The 16,641-nt window shown below is 56.1% G+C and overlaps 2 protein-coding genes across 2 annotated transcripts in view; one reads left to right on the forward strand and one right to left on the reverse strand.

Moving 5' to 3' along the window:
- Syn3 (synapsin III) overlaps positions 1-16,641 on the forward strand; it is a 424,399-nt gene that overhangs the window by 156,294 nt on the left and 251,464 nt on the right. Inside the window, exon 6 of the mRNA XM_078052454.1 lies at positions 2,552-2,641. Within this exon, the coding sequence (XP_077908580.1) occupies positions 2,552-2,641 (90 nt within the window). The remainder of the gene's footprint in view (positions 1-2,551; positions 2,642-16,641) is intronic.
- The window catches only part of Timp3 (TIMP metallopeptidase inhibitor 3), a 49,286-nt gene continuing 36,872 nt past the window's right edge, over positions 4,228-16,641 (reverse strand). The window contains exons 2-5 of the mRNA XM_005322316.4: positions 15,113-15,195; positions 8,918-9,029; positions 8,208-8,329; positions 4,228-7,988 (exon numbers count right to left, since the gene is read on the reverse strand). Coding sequence (XP_005322373.1) covers positions 7,791-7,988; positions 8,208-8,329; positions 8,918-9,029; positions 15,113-15,195 — 515 coding nt within the window. The 3' untranslated portion in view covers positions 4,228-7,790. The remainder of the gene's footprint in view (positions 7,989-8,207; positions 8,330-8,917; positions 9,030-15,112; positions 15,196-16,641) is intronic.

Consider the following 16,641-nt stretch of genomic DNA (forward strand, 5'->3'; position numbering starts at 1 on the left):
TCACATTCCAAAGGGCTCCGGCACTTGAAGTGCCTTCGTAAACATGTCAACGAGGCGCTATGCCCTGCGATAAGTACCAAGGGGGACATAGAGGAGGACAGAGGACAGGGAAGCCGAGGCTGTGTATACAGAAGGTGCTCTGTGCGGCTCGGGGCCGTCGGGTTGGCCCGTCTCCCTGTCTCTCTGAGGCCACATGATGGGGTGGGCATTGGCCGAGGCGTGGGCTCTGCAGCCCGGCCGCCCAGCTCAGGTCTCTCCACTTTGGAGCTGTGGGCCCTCAAGCAGGGCTGCTTCACTTGTCCGAACTCAGCTTCTTCCTTCTTTGGAAAATGGTGATAATATGAAAGGCTTTCTGGTCTGCTTTTGAGTTCATACGCGTAAAGCGTAAAGTGCTTACAGTGGTGGCTGGCGCAACACACTCTCAGTAAATGGTGACGGTTATCATTGTCTGTTGTACCGGGGACAAGTCTATGCTGACTGTCACTCAATCTTTATGGAAGGGCGACATGCACTGATCGTATACAGTCTTTACCACCAAAGCCATCCCTGGGCTCCCTCCCCTTCTGCCCTAACTGAGCCTCTTTGCATCTAAGGTGCAAGTGCCACTATTAGGAAAGGTTCCTCAATACCAGCTCATCTGCTTTGTTTTTGCACCCAGTGGTCCTGAGAGTCACAACTTGGATTCTCTGGCACTCACTGTGCTTGGTTCTGAGCCCCTGGCGTGAAGATCCCGTTTTATCTTCAGAGCTACCTCGACGAGTAGCTGCTGTTAACATCTCCATTGTACAGGCGAGGAAACCCAAGCCTGCGGAGCAAGTAGCCTCTCCAAAACCTGCATAGAATTTCTCTCCCTCCCTGGACTCTAGTCCCTGACCTGGGACGCGAGGGACCCCCTACCCAACATCATCCCCCCTACATCGTGGCTGAGGCCTCCGGAGCCCTCTCGTTTGGCTCTAGTTTGAACCTCACCTTCAGGCTCCACCTAAAGTCTGCACAGCAATCCTGGGCTGAAGCAGGAAGTTCCTGTGCTGCCCGTTCTCTCTGTCTAGGCTTGGTACTGGGGTGACCCCAGCCAGTCTGCATAAGGCTTGCCCCCAGCCCCTGAGCACCTGCGCCCAGCAGCAAATCACAGCTCCTTTTCTTTGGGGGAGGATACCGGGGATTGAACTCAGGGGCACTCGAGCCCCACCCCCAGCCCTATTTTGTATTTTATTTAGAGACAGGGTCTCACTGAGTTGCTGAGTGCCTCGCTTTTGCTGAGGCTGGCTTTGAACTCACGATCCTCCTGCCTGAGCCTCCAGAGCCGCTGGGATTATAGGCGTGCGCCACTGCACCCAGCTTGCTTTCTTTTGAGAGTCTAAATTGTTCTTCCCTGAAGCTCTTCTTCACCTTTTGGGTGGATTCTAAGCTCCTTGGTCTGGCCTGGGGGTCCTGGTAGCCTATGGTGGACCACCCTCAAGACTCTTCAGTTGCTGTCCCCTGCACCTGAGGCCACTGCCCTGGCAACCTCCCAGGCTCTTAGCACACACTGCCCTCACTGCACACCCAGAGAACCTGAGCCCTCTTACTGCTCCAGGCCCTCCCCGGCCCCCACGCTGACTCCCCTCCCTGCTGTTAATATCTCCATTGTACGGATGAGGAAACCCAAGCCTGCATACCTAGTAGTAACTGGTAGCCGAATAGTGGCACCTGAATCTTAGATACCATGAGTCATCTGCTCCAGGCACCCTCCCTCCCCACTCCAACCGGTTTCCAGATCCCAGAACCCTCATGCTCTACTCCAGCAAGACATCAGCGTCCCAAATGTGCACCTGCAGTCTGTCCCCCAGGTGCAGTTGGTGGTCCCCGTAGTGGGGCCCAGTTCTGGCATGAAGCCTGAGAGATGCTAATCTTCCCTCCAGTGGGGAAATGCACAGGCAGGAGAGCACAGTGGGAGGGGACGTGGCCTGAGCCGTTGGAAACAAGTGGGTTGTAAAAGCAGAGAAAAATGTGTGTCCATAATAGCGCCTAACGTTCCAGGCTCCCAGGGGCCAGGCGCTGCTCTGACATGAATCCTTAACACTGCAATGAGGTAGGACCCCTCCTTACCACTGAGAAAATCAAACCTCAGGCACCTTCAGGGGCCTCCCAACTCACACAGCTTGTGAGTGACAGACCAAGGTTTTGTACTCAGGAATGCTAGATCCAGTGTCTACACCAAAAACTACCCCACGGTGGGTGTTGCCTCTCTAGAAAGAAAGGCATTGCGAGCGGGGGTGGCATGAAGGCCAGCCAGCAGGTTGTGCTGTGGACGAGGACCCTGGGTGGAATGCTGAGAATGTAGTAAGTGCCCATTAAATGTGGTTGTGCTGAACCCAGAGATCCACCTGCTTCCTGGTCCTTGGGCAGGAATGGAGGGGTGGATGCAGCCAGGTGCTGGAGAGGACGACTGTCCAGCCAAGGAAGCTGCCTTTTGTCTAGGGGTGGGGAAAGCTGACACCCAGGACCAAGTGGGTGGTTTCCCTTAGCAGGTGAAAACAGCGACCAACGCTCTCTCCCTTTCCATCCATAGTTCTCGCAGCTCATTAAGATCTTCCACTCCCTGGGCCCTGAGAAGTTCCCTCTTGTGGAGCAAACGTTCTTCCCCAACCACAAGCCAATGGTGAGTCGCCGTCTCTACTCTGTTTCTTTTGGTGATATGGAGCAGATACGGGTGTCTATGTCCTCGGCCTCTTTGGACAGGGACGTTGGGCTTGGGGATGGCTCTCTGATTGCCTGGACCGAGGAAGAACCGCAGGGTCCTGGGGGAACGTCCTGCTTTCCTCACTTGGCTGTGGGCACGTGACGGGGTGAACAGCCGTCCTTGTGGCTTTGGAAATGGTCAACAAGTCGGGGAGCTGGAATGTTGGAGCCGGAGGCTGAGGAGAGGGGAAGAGGTGTGTCTGTGCAGCTTGCAGCTTACACTAGGGCACTTGCCAGGGCCTGGTGTCAACTCTGATTTTAATAAAAGCGGTGATATTTCGTCTGCACTGATTACTGAAAGGTGATTTCTTGTGTGTTCTGTGTTTTCCAACTTTTGCATGTGCCTGAGGTTGTCTCTGGGAAGCAGTTGGGGACTCGGGTCAGAGTGGCTGGTCTTGCCTCCCACTCGGAAGGTACCTGGCGGGAGAGGTTGATGTGGTTTTGAGCCGGCTAGCTCGGAGGTAGGTGAAGAGTTCCGGGCATCTGGAAGCAGCCCGAGACGTACCTCTTGCCCGGTCGGTGGTCTTGTTAAACTAGTCAAGGGAACGCAGGCCATAGCCCTGGACTTGGCCTTTTGAGAATCTCGAGTTCTGAAGAACAGGATAATGAACAGTGTACCTTGTACCCTGGGGACTGTGGCCTGGTTGTGGAGGGCCAAGCTGGGCATCCCTGTTGGAGACACCGACAGTGGGAGCTGGTCACCAAGTGGAAGTTTCCCAGTGATTTTCTTTCCCTGAGCCTGATCCAGAATCGGGCGTGTGCCTAAAGACCCACGTGGAAGCCCGTGGGTTCCAATCAAGTGTGAACACAAGGGAGAAAATTCAGGGCTTCTTCTCGGGCCAGCCTGAGTCTGGATTCCAGCTTGGTCTTTGTGCTGGACCTTGGACTGCATTTGGATCTCTGTGAGCCTTGGTCTCCCTCCACTAGGAAACCTGGGTAGTGGGAAATCTCACGGCTTGTGGAGATCCCAGAGGATCGTGTGTATGAATGCTGGGCCAGGCATGTACAGAGTGGGTCGAGGACCTTCTTATTTAGGAGAAGAAGCTATAACCTGGAACTCTGTCAAGGGAGGGGTGACGGCTGGGCCAGTGAGCTCCCGAGGGTGACTGTCCCGCTATCAGCTCTGGAGGGGATCTCCACTTGTCACGGGGCCTCCCCGCTCCTGCTTCTCCATGGGAGGTGATGCTTAGGAGGAAAACACGGGAGGCTGAGCCAGGCCCCGGGCTGGCTACCTGCAGCGCCCCTAGGTGATGAGATGAGACCCGGACACTTCAGAAGTAGGAACAACTCTAGCAATCGCAGGAGGGGACAAAGACCAAGCCGGGTCAGCCACCACAAGGGAACCTGGGACGCCTCCCCGAAATTCCTCCCACTAAGGGAAAGGCCTGGGGCAGGGGTGCCCAGGTGTGGAGGGTGGGAGGGTGCGTGGGCCTGGACGGGGGCAGGCAGGACAGACTTCCAGGGCCCCCAAGGCGGACAGTAAACAAAAAGGCAAGAGACTGGGGGTGTGTGATAGAAATAAAACCACTTTACTGTTTAGAATAAAGGACACACAGTAAAAAGTGAACACTAGGCAACATTACAAGACAATATACATTCACGGAATATAAAATTCATAAATAACATGGAGGAAAACTGTAAACAATGCTACAAAATTTAGCAACAAATACATTCCTTCCGGACAGGGTTTTCTCTTTTTTTTTTAATTTTCCCTCTGGGTGGTTTCTCTCCATCACTTCTGGGGTTCAGCACAGCAGACCGGCTAAAGGGGAAGGTGGAGGATCGGGAGACTCTCAGAAGCCCCCCGCCCCGGGGGCATGACGCAGTTCTCCTCACTTCTTGGCTCCCAAGAGCCCGATTTGGAAGCTGTTGATATGCGCCCCCCTGACCTACTTTGTTGTGCTTGTGACAGGAGATCTTTTTTTTTCATGTTTCTCTCTGATGGAAATACTCAGATCATTTGACTTCAGGTGGGTAAGAGCCAAATCCTTGGGTGCCATCTTGGGGCCATCCACATTGTCCAACATCATGCAAAAGACCAAGGGGAAGGGCTGAGGCAGGGAAGGGAACACACTCCTGGGGCCACAGTTCTCCTGGACGGAGCCATTCCCAGGTCACAGAGCTCTAGGGCGGTAGCTCAGCTGCCCTGGGGCAGGTTGGGGTGGGGGATGGTAAAGAAGTGAGGTGGACTCTTATCTACCCCATCACGTCACGGCAGAGCTCTGGCCTGGAGGCAACAGCCTGGGCTTCCTGGATGAGGAAGCAAAGAGAAGTTGGGATCACTGTTCCCGTGGCTCTGGAATTTCAGGAGAAATCATGGCTTCCCAACGGGGTGGTTGAAAGGGCTTGAGGGGAACAGGAATGGGAGTTGGCAGGGGATGACCAGGGCCAGCTGATAAAAAAACAAGGACAGGAAATGCACTTGGTCGGTTTCCTTCTCCTTCGTACTCAGGGAATCCCTGGGGAGGGGACGGGAGGAGTGTCCCCAATCCTAGCTCCTTCTAGTTTCCCGAATTTGCCAACCTCGCTGCCTGCCCAAGTAGAAGTACTTTATCCTCGATTCCACTGTAGAATTTGATTCAGGAAAATGGTGGCATGTGGGTTCCATATTGTTTTTTCTCTTAGACACAAGGTACACATATTACAGACATGACACAAGATTTAGCAAAATCAAACAGTCACGATATGATGGAAATACAGAAGTGTCTCGGCTACATAAATGACTTTAAATTATACAGTGAGTGAACAGGTGAAATAAACAAAGCTATAGCTTATAGAAAGCTCAAAAACCGCCCTCTGACAACGTCACTTTGCAAAACACCCTTCCTTGCCCAGGACCTCCCCACCAGGGCCCAGCCGACGGGGCCACAGTTTGGCCAACTGATTCGCTCAGCAGGGACACTTCAGGTGCTTCATGATCAGGCCTCACCCCAAGTCCCTTTTTATGTCAGTAGGGGTGACCACCACAGGGACCGGGAATGGCCAGACACCTCCCAGAAGGAGAGGCTGATGTCCACTTGTGGGGGGACACTCGTGTGCGCTGGGTCAGGAGCTTCACCTCGCGAGACTCTGAGCTTGAAAGGGATGATCCCAAACCAAGTCTGTGGCTCACCCCTTGGAGACCACTCACTCGTGTGCTGGCCTCAGCTCCTCCTGCTCGCGCTGCCCCACAGAGAAGGCCAAGCCTCCCGCATCCCCCTGGCCGAATGGCATGACCACAAGGGGAAATGATCTCACGGAAACCCACCCCGAGTTCCGCCTCTCCCCTCCTGCCTGGGTATTTGTGTGTGGGAGAGACACTACAGCTCCTTGTCTACTTCTGTTCTTTGTTTTTCCTCTTGTTACAACGGGCAGCTCTGCTTCCTAGAGTGGAATAAACTGAAGATACAAATCCTAATAGACGATAAATACCCATAATCTGAAGAAAGGGACAGAGAGCGATCAGGTTAAAGGTCACCATCCTACCATCCCCAGCTCTGAACGATATACATCATCTCCTACTCTCAGCATCTCGCCTTTGACACTCAAAACTTAAAATAATTTTATTTAATAGGAGAATTTATATTATAGTTTTATTTCCCCCCCAAAAAAACCACAACAAAAACCCTACAGCTGATTCCAGAGTGGGGCTTCTCTGGGGACCACCCACATAATCTCCATGAGGCGAGGACCTGAGCAGGTGGCATCCACCCACCAGGGAGCCGGGAAGAAGCCCAAGAGAGGTGGGCACCTGGCGGAGGCCGGACGCTCTGCAGCTGTCCCACGGCCCCTGACCCACAGAAACTCCACTGCCACCTGCCAAGCTAGCGAGGCAGTTTATGTGACAGTCCCCAAACACAGAGCAGAAGAAAAGGAGCAGGACAGAAGTCAGAGGACCCCAGTTATAGGGAAGAGAGGGTGCTGAAGATGTTCAGGATTTCAAATTTTAATTAAAATGAAAAAAAAAAAAGTCAACTTGGAATGTCATGATTTTCTTCAAACAAGCAACAACAACAAAATAGAGATTAAACTATTGGCGTATTTAACAGCATTGAATAGAATTCTGTGTCCTGTAAAAAAATTAGCTTATGTCCCCATGTGGGCATATGCAAATGTGGATACAAACACACCCCCCCCCCAGGTGAGCTAAACTCTACTTTGGAAACAGTAATCTCTACCCAAATCTACATGGCTATATCTGTGGATAGCGCAAAGTGTGTGTCTTTCTCTGATGTACATCAAGGCAAGCTCCGGGCCAGACCTCCCAAAGAGTTTCCCGGGACATCTTAAGGGAGGTGGGGGCGAAGAAGGACATTCATCTCAGTCTTTCACCTGAGCTTGTGCACAAGGAAGAGAGGTGCCTCCTGACTGCAGGCCGATGTGTAAGTCGTCACCAACCGAGAAAGCTCTGTCTTCTGGCCTGGCTACTCGCTCCAGGCTCAGAAACATCTGGTCAACCCAAGCATCACAGGGCTGGGAGCACCGCGTGTGCGCGTGTCTCAGACCCTCCCCTGAAGTCGGCTCCTCCCTCCCGCACTCTGGCTGGCAGACTCGGACGGGCAGTCTGGCTGGGACCTGCAGTAGCATGTCCTCTGGGTGTAAGATCTTCCGCACACCCCGAGTCTGCCTGGTGCTGCCCTAGACTGATCTAGAAAGAGCTGGCCTTCCGGCAGCTTCTTTTGTCTGTGTCCTTTCTGAAGTGGGTGGAGGAGGACGCGGGGAGGAGGGTGTGGAGATGGTCAAGTGGGAGAGAAGAGAGTGGAGCAGGGATTACAATGCCCGGATGTGGTAGGTTTTTCGATTTCTGTTTTCCTACAAAAATAGACGTTATCTATCTATCACGAAGATAGGCATGGGCCAGAAACTCTCAGGTGGAAGTGGGTGATGTCAAAACCAAGGAGAAGGGTGCAGGGGGCCAGGAGGATAGTCCAAATCAACTCCATAGACAGCACAGGCGTTTCTTTAAGTGTTCCAAGTGCTAAATTTGCGAGAAAACAGGCACTAATTTCATTGTCATCATCTGGGAAGAGTTAGTGTCCGAGGGAAGCTCAGCGGGAAGGGAGGGAGGTGAGGCGGGGTTGGGTCTGGGCTCAGGGGTCGGTGGCATTGATGATGCTTTTGTCCGGGGGGGCCCACCCTCGGTACCAGCTGCAGTAGCCACCTTTCTGCCGGATGCAGGCATAGTGTTTGGACTGGTAGCCGGGGTAGCCGAAATTGGAGAGCATGTCGGTCCAGAGACACTCGTTCTTGGAGGTCACAAAGCAAGGCAGGTAGTAGCAGGACTTGATCTGCAATAAGATACAACCAACAGTGAGGGGATCCGGGCCTGGTGCCGCTCCAAGTCTACATTCAGACCCGAGGACCACTGCAGCGGATGGCCGAACACACCAGTCCTTTAGCGGTAACATAAGTAACGCTAACTCACGTTTGTTGATGCCTACTGTATACCGGATATTGAGCTGCTATGTTAATCCCCTTAATTCCCGGTACAGTTGCCCCAGGTTTACCTTGCAGTTGCACCCCAGGTGGTAGCGATAGTTCAGCCCCTTGCGCTGGGACAGGGTGAGCTGGTCCCACCGCTCCACGAAGTTGCACAGCCCGGTGTACATCTTGCCGTCGTAGACGCGGCCTGGGGAGGAGGCGGGGGTCAGAGGAGAGCTGCTGGGTCCAGAGCCCGCCAGAGGGAGGGCCCTATGGCCAGGCACCGTGCTGGGCAGTCATCAGACCCACGATTCTATTTCACCTCCCCCAACCCCTTTAGAGTCGGCCGTGGCCCCCTGTTCCACAGGAGATGAGACCCAAGAGGCTGAGCCCGTGGTCCAAGGTACCAGAACCGTTGGGCCTCAGAACAAGGCCTAGAGCCCGACTCCTTGCTCCCCTTCTGTGGGTTTGCTTTTTCCTGTTGCTGCACCGACTGCCCCAAGGTCACGACCTTCAGACCAAGGCCTGACCGGCTGTCTGCAAGGTGCCGTGGGACAGAATCTGCACTCACGGCAAAGCTGAGAAACTAGAGATGGAGAGGGCCCAGGATGACCTGAAACCCGGCCCCGGTGTCGGAGCCACCAAAGGCCCTGTCCAGCTGAGGAACAGTTCTGGACTCAACAGTGGGACTCCTCGGGATCACGGGACCCAGGCTAATATCCCCAGGACCCCGAGTCAGCTCCCCAGACCCGTCAGCTCCAAGACCCCCCGGCCTCGGTGCTCCTGTGGCCATTACCTGTCAGCAGGTACTGGTACTTGTTGACCTCCAGCTTCAGGCCACAGAGACTCTCGGAGGCTTCCGTGTGGATGTACTGGACGTGGGGCATCTTGGTGAAGCCTCGGTACATCTGTGGGCAGAGAGGACGTCGTGAGAAGAGACCCAGGGCCCAGGCAGCATGCCATAATCTGAGATAAAGGACAGGGTCCTCCTCTGCAGACACTAAGTCATAGACCTACCCACCCAGGACCCCCTTCACCCAGAGGAGGCCACCTGCCCTTTCTTCTGAGTTAGTTTGTGCCTTCCCCGGGGACGGGGTCCTGCCAGTCCCATTCCCCATCCCAGCTGCCCCACAACATCCCTCCAGCCACATATTTCTCAATTCCCAGCACCTTTTCATAAATCTAAAGAAAATGCTCCGAAACGGGTCCCCTTGCCTTTCCCGCCACAGCCCCGAGCTCCGAGGGGACGGGCAGCCAACCAGCATTTGCAGGACATCCCTGACGCTTCTCAGGTACCAAGGTGCAAGGGTGTCCTGAGAACATGAATCCCACACGGCAGACGACACGCAGAGATCCTCTGTGGCTGGGGAGACCTGGACCCCGGCCTGGGAGCCCATGTTTGTGTTCTTCTGAGCGCCTGGCGGAGGCGTGAGGAGGGTGACTCCAGAGGAGCCGCATAAACATGTTTACAGAATGCCAAGGTTTCTATCTCAGCCTTTAATCATGATTAACTGGAACCGTACGCGAGCGCTGACACCCCACCACTTTCATCTACGACCTGATCTAATACAGTGGCTCTTGAATGGAGGCACCGCTCCCTCCTTGGAAACGGGAGGGAACCTGGCAATGACTGGAGATGCGTTGGGTTGTCATGAGAAGGGAGGGACAGGAGAGCCGTCCGGCCACAGCGCCGAGGTTAGGAGCGTCTGCTGTGGTCCCAACTCATCTAATGCCCATAAGGCCCCGTGAGGTGGCTCATCCTGCCCTGGTACCGAGGAGGAGCAGGAGCCACAGGAGGGTCCCGTGGCCTTTCCAAGGCCACAGAGTCTACACAGTGGACCGCGGAGTCCACGCTCTTCACCCTCATCCTGCGCCTCTTCTCCGAAGCCTGGGAAGCTTAGGACCCGGGGCTTCTGCTACAGCAAATGCCATTTCCATTTATGGCTCCTTTGTCAGTGTGCGCCCAGAGACCCGGGGACTGTCACAGAGGCTTAATCCACTCTGCAATTCCGGGTTGGTCCACAAGAGTCAGCAGGCCCCCATGTGCCCAGGCAACCGTATCCTCCATGTGAGCCGCAGAGGGCGGGCTGGGCACCCAGGCTGGGTCTCAGAGTGCTCAGGCCCTGGGCCACTTGTGGTCTCTGGGCCTGTCCCAGGGCTTTACAATAGGACAATGTCCCTACTTGAGTCCCTGGCATGCGTTATTAATCTACTTATGATCATTAATACACAGCCAGACACACACCCCCCACGTTGGTGCCTCCTTCATGCCTGCACTCGGTCTGATGGGCTGATTGCCGCCTGGTCTTCTCTTAACCAGTGGCTGGCGGGCAAGGGTAGAAGGTCACAAGGACCCTTACCATCCTAAAGTCTCCCACTGGACCTCAGGGGTTTGGGAGACAGAAATTCGGTGTGGCTGGTGAGAGCTGAACTCAGGCCTAGAGTTCCCCACGTTGTTGATTCTCCTGAGCATCTGGAGAAGGCGTTAGGATCGTGCCTCCAGAGGAGCCTCATAAACACAAAATGCAAAGATTTCTACCTAAGCCTTTAATGATTTTTTAAGTAGAACCATAATGGCTTCCGATGTCTCCTTTCTGAGCCCGTCTTCTCTCTGAAGGCCTCACAGGTACACAAGGCAACACGGCCAAAGTGCTGGCCACACTCGGTGTTTAATTAGGCCATGGGGGTCAGCAGGGCGTCAGGTCAGGATGGCCCCTGGCTGGCTGAAAGAGGACCTGCTGCTGCAGCCATCCAGTGTGGCCCGCAAAGAACACCCCGCCCTTACTCCTGTGCCCAGCAAGTTCTCGCGTTGGTGCAAGTGTTCCTCGCGGTTTGGGCAAAGGTTCCCGCTGAGCACTTGCTTAGGTCCTTGGGTCCCTGCGGCCCAGACGATGAGAACCTCGGCTTGTTCTGGGTCTGTCCCTCCTTTCTCGCTCTGCTTTATGGGCAGAGTCAAGACCCTGTGGAGGGTCCAGAGATCTGAAACGCTCATGGCAATCAGCTGGGCCTCCCCACTCTTCCCGTCTGAAGGAGCCCGGATTTTAACATGGCTCACACCCAGGACAGCTGTGGCTACAGAACAGAAAACCCGGCCTGACAGACACAGGACGGCGTGCTGGGGGTTGATTCTGAAAATAACAATATGGCGAAGGTAGATTCTACCCATGGACTCGTCTTCCCTTTATAATAATCGTCTGATGATGGATAGGCATATTGTGCCTGCAGTCACAGAAGACTGAGAATGGGTTTGGCAAATTTGAGAGGCTCAGACTAGGTTTCTAATATCCTGAAACCAGAGAACCATAGAAAATCAGGATAAGAGAGGACACCAAAGGTCACCTGATCCAACCAGTGTCCCGGGGGATGAGTGATAAAGGCAGGTTCCGTGGACTGACAGTTTGAGTCCTGTCCCTGACATATTCTAGCCACTTGGAAATTTCCTTATTCTCCTTGGGCCTCAGTGGGTTCACCTGTGGCTTTGGGAATTAGATGACTTTGAATAGCACTTGGCAGACAGCACTGAGTAAAAGTTAGCTTCAAACCAGTTATTCCAAAGTCGGGGAGGAGAAGAGTGGACGGTTTGGTCCCTGCTCTGCCCAGTGTCTTCTCTCAGGAGCAGTGGTGGTGGTTCAGGCTGGCCCAGAGCCCTGCTCAGAAGCAGGCCATTCTCATCCAGCGGGACTCCGCCTACCCCATAGAGTCTCGGCCTAGGAGAGTGGGGGGCGGGAGGGCGGTTCCCTGTGGGCTGGGGGCCAGAGAGCCTTCCAGCTGCAGCTTCAAAAGCCAGACCCTGCTTTTGCTTATTTGATTAGACAAACCGCTGAGGGAAGGGGCCGAGCATTCTGACCGCCCAGCAGATCTGTCCTGCTCCTAGTCAGGACGTGCAAAGCTCATGACCAGCACGTGTCCTCCAGGGTTCTCTTGGGACCAGCTGGGACATAATGTCCCCCACGTGTTGTCCCCTGCAGCCTGCCCGAGAGCCTGCACAAACAACAGCTCTTGGCAAAGTGGACAGCTTTCTCATGGTCCTGATGAGAGATAAGGTCCCCACCAATTACAGCGGCCAGTTCTGGAAACTTCCACCTTTGCACTAGGCCCAGTGCCTGAGCCCCAGCTAACCCCCAAGTCTGGGTTTGCAATGAGCTGCCTCCACGTTCTGGCGCCTGCACCCCTCACCACACACCCACGGGTCTCCGCACACTCGAGGTTTGCCCAAGGGAAGGGTCAGAGGCTGTGGAGTTAGCAGCTGGGGGCAGGGGGTCTGCCCACCTGGCATCAGAGGCCGGGCAGGGCTGGGGTCTCACGTTCTCTAAGCTCTTTCAGTCCTGCTTGAGGGGAGCCCTCGTCTCCCCATCTGACTCTCTAATCTGCCAGAACAAAGCCTCCAAGGAACCCTGCCAAAACCCATGCGGACCCGCCTCCCAGCTCTCCTGCCTCCCTCCTCCCCAGATTTTTCGCATCCACCCTCTGCAGCTGCGTGTCAAGAGCTGCGGGCAGGATCATGCACGGAGGAATCCAGGCCGACCTCTTTTGGTTCCCTGGGGGACCTAGCACAAAGGGGGGGTGGTGAGGGGGAGACCCAAAGCGGGTGGGAATAACCAGTCGGCCTGCAGCCCCGATGCTCTGTTACCTCCTTGCTGGCAAAGACCCTGCGGCCTAGGTCTGCTTTACTACTTTCTAGATGCACGATCCTGACTGTCTCATAAACTTCCAACTCTCAGGGGCCTCACCTGTAAAATAGAGGGTGAAGTGTGGCTGTTTTGCACCCAGACATGAGGACTGACCTCCGCAAAGGTTAACAGAATGGCTGGTGCAGTCCAAATGCCCACTGCATGTCGCCTGCATGCTGTCCTGTGTGAACTGTAACAAGTATTATCACTGCGTCCCCAGCTCACTGCCCAGGACTAAGCACAGAGGAGGTGGAAGGAAGGATACGATGGGTGGGTGGGTGGACGGCGTCCTCCCTGACTTGCAGGCAGGTGGCCTGAAAGGCACTGACCTGAGCTAAGGGTCATAATGCTGGGCCAGTAGGAGAGTCAGTGTGACTGGTGAGTGAAGTTAGGGAGCAGGGAGATCTGGGAATTCCTATGAGGACACACAGGACCAGGAGGGGACCCGATGCCTCAGCTTAGGAACCAGATCTGTCTTGAATTCAATGCACGGTTCTGGGAACTTCATTTCCCCCTTGAGCCTCAGTCAGAAGTCAAGGAAAGAGTTTCGCATGGCGTTCCTCGCCCCGGGCACCCAGAACTAGGGGAGGAGGATGAACAGGAGCCTGAGCCCCAGCCTGGAGTGGAGGCTGTGCTCAGAGGCTGGCGGGTGAGCACATGGCATCTGGCTCTTAACAAGTGCCACTGGCTGATGTGACGCCAGCCGGGGGATGGGACATTCTGCACACAGACAGGGCTCTGGTCACCCTGGCCTCCAGGCCTGGAGGGTAGGAGGGAAGGCCAGCCAGCCCAGGAACTGCCGCCTCTAGCTAGCTCCCTCCTGGCTCCTTGCCAGCCTCAGGGTCCAGTGATGAGGCCCACGGCAGGGCAGGGCAGGGCAGGGCAGGCTGGCACCGTGCTGCCAAACTCTACTTGGTCTAATAGGCGCTGGGTTCCTGTGCCGGACGCCAGGGGCTGACAAGTGGGCTTTGCCCTTGCTGGTTCCCCACCTCCGCCCACGCTCCGTTCCCCAGGGCCTCTGAAGACACAAGCGGTCTCATGACTGAGCTCAGGCAGGCGAGGGCAACTGGCCAGGCCTGACTCTGGAATTACATAACCCGAAGGCTGCAGATGTTTCCAAAATTGAATCCAAAGCAACAGGTTCCACAAAATCAGAGCAGCTAGCCTCAGGCCCCAGGAAGGGAAGAACGAGGCCTTGAGGCCGGCCTCCTGGGTGGCCGGCTACCACTGTGGACCCTGTCCCTCCCCCAGCTCGAGTCCCCATGAGGGCTGAAGCTCATCTCCTCCTGCAGGTTTCAGGTCTCTAGGGTCCCAGCTTCATCCCATGACCAGGTGGAAACACATCCACCAAGTCCCCACTGCATGCCGGGTCCGACCCTAATGACTGGGGACATAATACGAGCCATGGGTCCGAGGGCCAGCAGCTCCCTTGGACCTGAGCACATCGAATCTCAAACTATGCAGGACTCCCTCCTCCCAACCTGACCACAGTCCCGAGACAGAAACTCCGTGTCCCCCGTGGGCACCCTGGTTCCAGCTTCTGCCCACAGGGAGACCCTCACTGAGGCAGGGGCTGCAGGAGTGGCCTCGGCTCAGGGTGAAGCCCCGGGCCTCTGTGCCCAGGAAACACAAGGCACCTTCCCCGCGTGCACCACCAGCTCCTGCTGGAGCGGCACTGCCAAGCCCTGGAATTAGAATGCCCGAGCCGGAAGGCCCCTTAGAGGGTCAAGCCCAAGCCATGAAGGGGAACAGACGGCAAGACGGAGGCCCAAGAAAGAGGCCGAGGCCCAGGCCAGTGAGCGAGTCAGAGAATGGCTGAGCCCAGGGGGCAGCCTCTCCGGATGTCGCGTCTGAGGTCTCTTCCCCAGTGCCTCACGACGTCCCCATGCTCAGCGACAGATCTCACGACATGACATGTTGAGTGGACGCTGCCAACTCACTGGGATGAAGGGGTCGGCCAGAGCTGAGAGGTGGCAGCGCCCGCCCCCCGGGGATGATGGGTGAGGTGTCAGTGTGAAGGTCTCAGGCCACCTGGTGGCCTCAGTGGAAGACAGAGGCCCAGGGAGGACCCATGGCTTGGCCAAGGTCTCACGGCTGCCCAGGAACAAGGCCCTCCACCCTCTGGCTCCGGAGCTGGGCCTCTGGGTGGCTTCACCTGCATCCCTCCTCCTGCCTGTCGCCTCCTGCTGCCTGAGCTGCAGCCTCTCCTGCAGGCAGAAGGCCCGGGGCTCAGACATCCCCCCGACTCAGCCTCTCTTGGCCAGGACCCCGCGGGTCACCCCCAGGACCCCTCCTGGAGCCGGGGAAATAAAGCCACTCACCTTCATCTGCTTAATGGTGTAGACCAGGGTGCCGAAGGGCCCCTCCTTCACCAGCTTCTTCCCCACCACCTTGGCCCGGATCACTGCAGAGACAGGAGAGAGACAGGGCCGAGGTTACACAGCTGACCACACAGCGGGCACCTCAGTGGGCCAGTGAGCCCGGGCGGGGCCGGGAATGGCGCTCTGCCCTCAAGCCAATGGGAACAGATGCTAGTGTGTACCAGGAGGAGCCTGAGACCCGGGGCGAGCGGGGGTAGAGGAAGGAGACGCGGCCATCGTCCATGCGAAGGACCCCGGGCTCCCCGCTGTCTGCCTGCCAGTCCCCAGGCCACCCCCACCCCAGCACAGCCTGGGGGTGCTTCCCTGTGGCTACACCATAGTCCCAAATCCACTTCTGTCAGCACTTCCTGTCCTCCCTCCAATGCCGACTGACAACACCACGGTCCCCAGGCTGTTCCCTGTCCACCAGCACCCCTGCCTGACCGCCACCTCACTGGGGCACTTCTGGTGCATAGGTGAATGGTCCAGGTCCATCATGTCCACAGGATCCATGCACCCAAGCTCCCTCAGGGTCCCTGGGCAGCACTCGGATCGGGCTCTCAGGACCCAGTGCCTCGATACCAGGGGGACAGGAGGACCGCTCTATGGGAATGCAGGAAGGGCTGGGGACGGGCTCCCGGGCCAGGCGGGGCGGTTCCGATGCAAGCCCAGACGTTGATGGCCATCGTTTTTGGTGGGTGCCCTCTGTTTCTGGACTCCCTTCCCTCTTCTATAAACAGGAATCACAGTGTTTCCAAACTCCTGCCTGGAAGGGTTAGGCAGGACGGTACAGGTGAACCTGACCTTGTCTTTGAGGCAGTTGACTTCGATGTTATTAATGTCCTCACGGGATGCGCGGACCATGCAAAGGTTGTGACAAGAGAATCGGCTCCTGTTTACTGTGCACCTACTATGTGTACCCGTTCCCTCCTCCACTCCTGGACAAGAGCAGTGTGAGCGTCCACACCACGGGGCTGAGGGCCCTGAGGGCGGACAGAAGGCGCGTCCTCTTTCTGAGACTTTCTGATCCACACAGAGGGGCTGACTCTGAGATGAGGAGAAGCTAGGCCACCAAGAGCATCCTCAAGTATTCCTGCAAACCAGACATGAGGAGCAAGCGGACAGGTCTTGAAAGGAGGGAAGATATTGCAGAGAGTGGCCCTCAAAGGAGACATCCTCCAGTGGCAGGAAGGAGCCACGGAGGGCAAGGGGCCCGCTGCAGGGGCCTCCACAGATGGGCTGGTGCTGTCCCCCCAGGACCTGCAGGGGAGACCCTGTCACCTCGGCCTACCCCAGCTTCCCCTGAACTCAGACGCATAGTCACACACCCTGGTTCCAAGCCACTTTTTGAGTAGATATTTTTAAAATGGTTGTTAAACAGAATTTTTTACACACGCCCACCCCTTCTGGATTCCTCCCAGGACGAGGCTGGACCCTCCCCTTCCGGTCAGGCATGAAGTCAGGACTCAGATGTCTCCAGGGCCCCTCCA

This window comes from Ictidomys tridecemlineatus, chromosome 6 (genome assembly GCF_052094955.1).
Source record: "Ictidomys tridecemlineatus isolate mIctTri1 chromosome 6, mIctTri1.hap1, whole genome shotgun sequence".
Taxonomy (NCBI): domain Eukaryota; kingdom Metazoa; phylum Chordata; class Mammalia; order Rodentia; family Sciuridae; genus Ictidomys; species Ictidomys tridecemlineatus.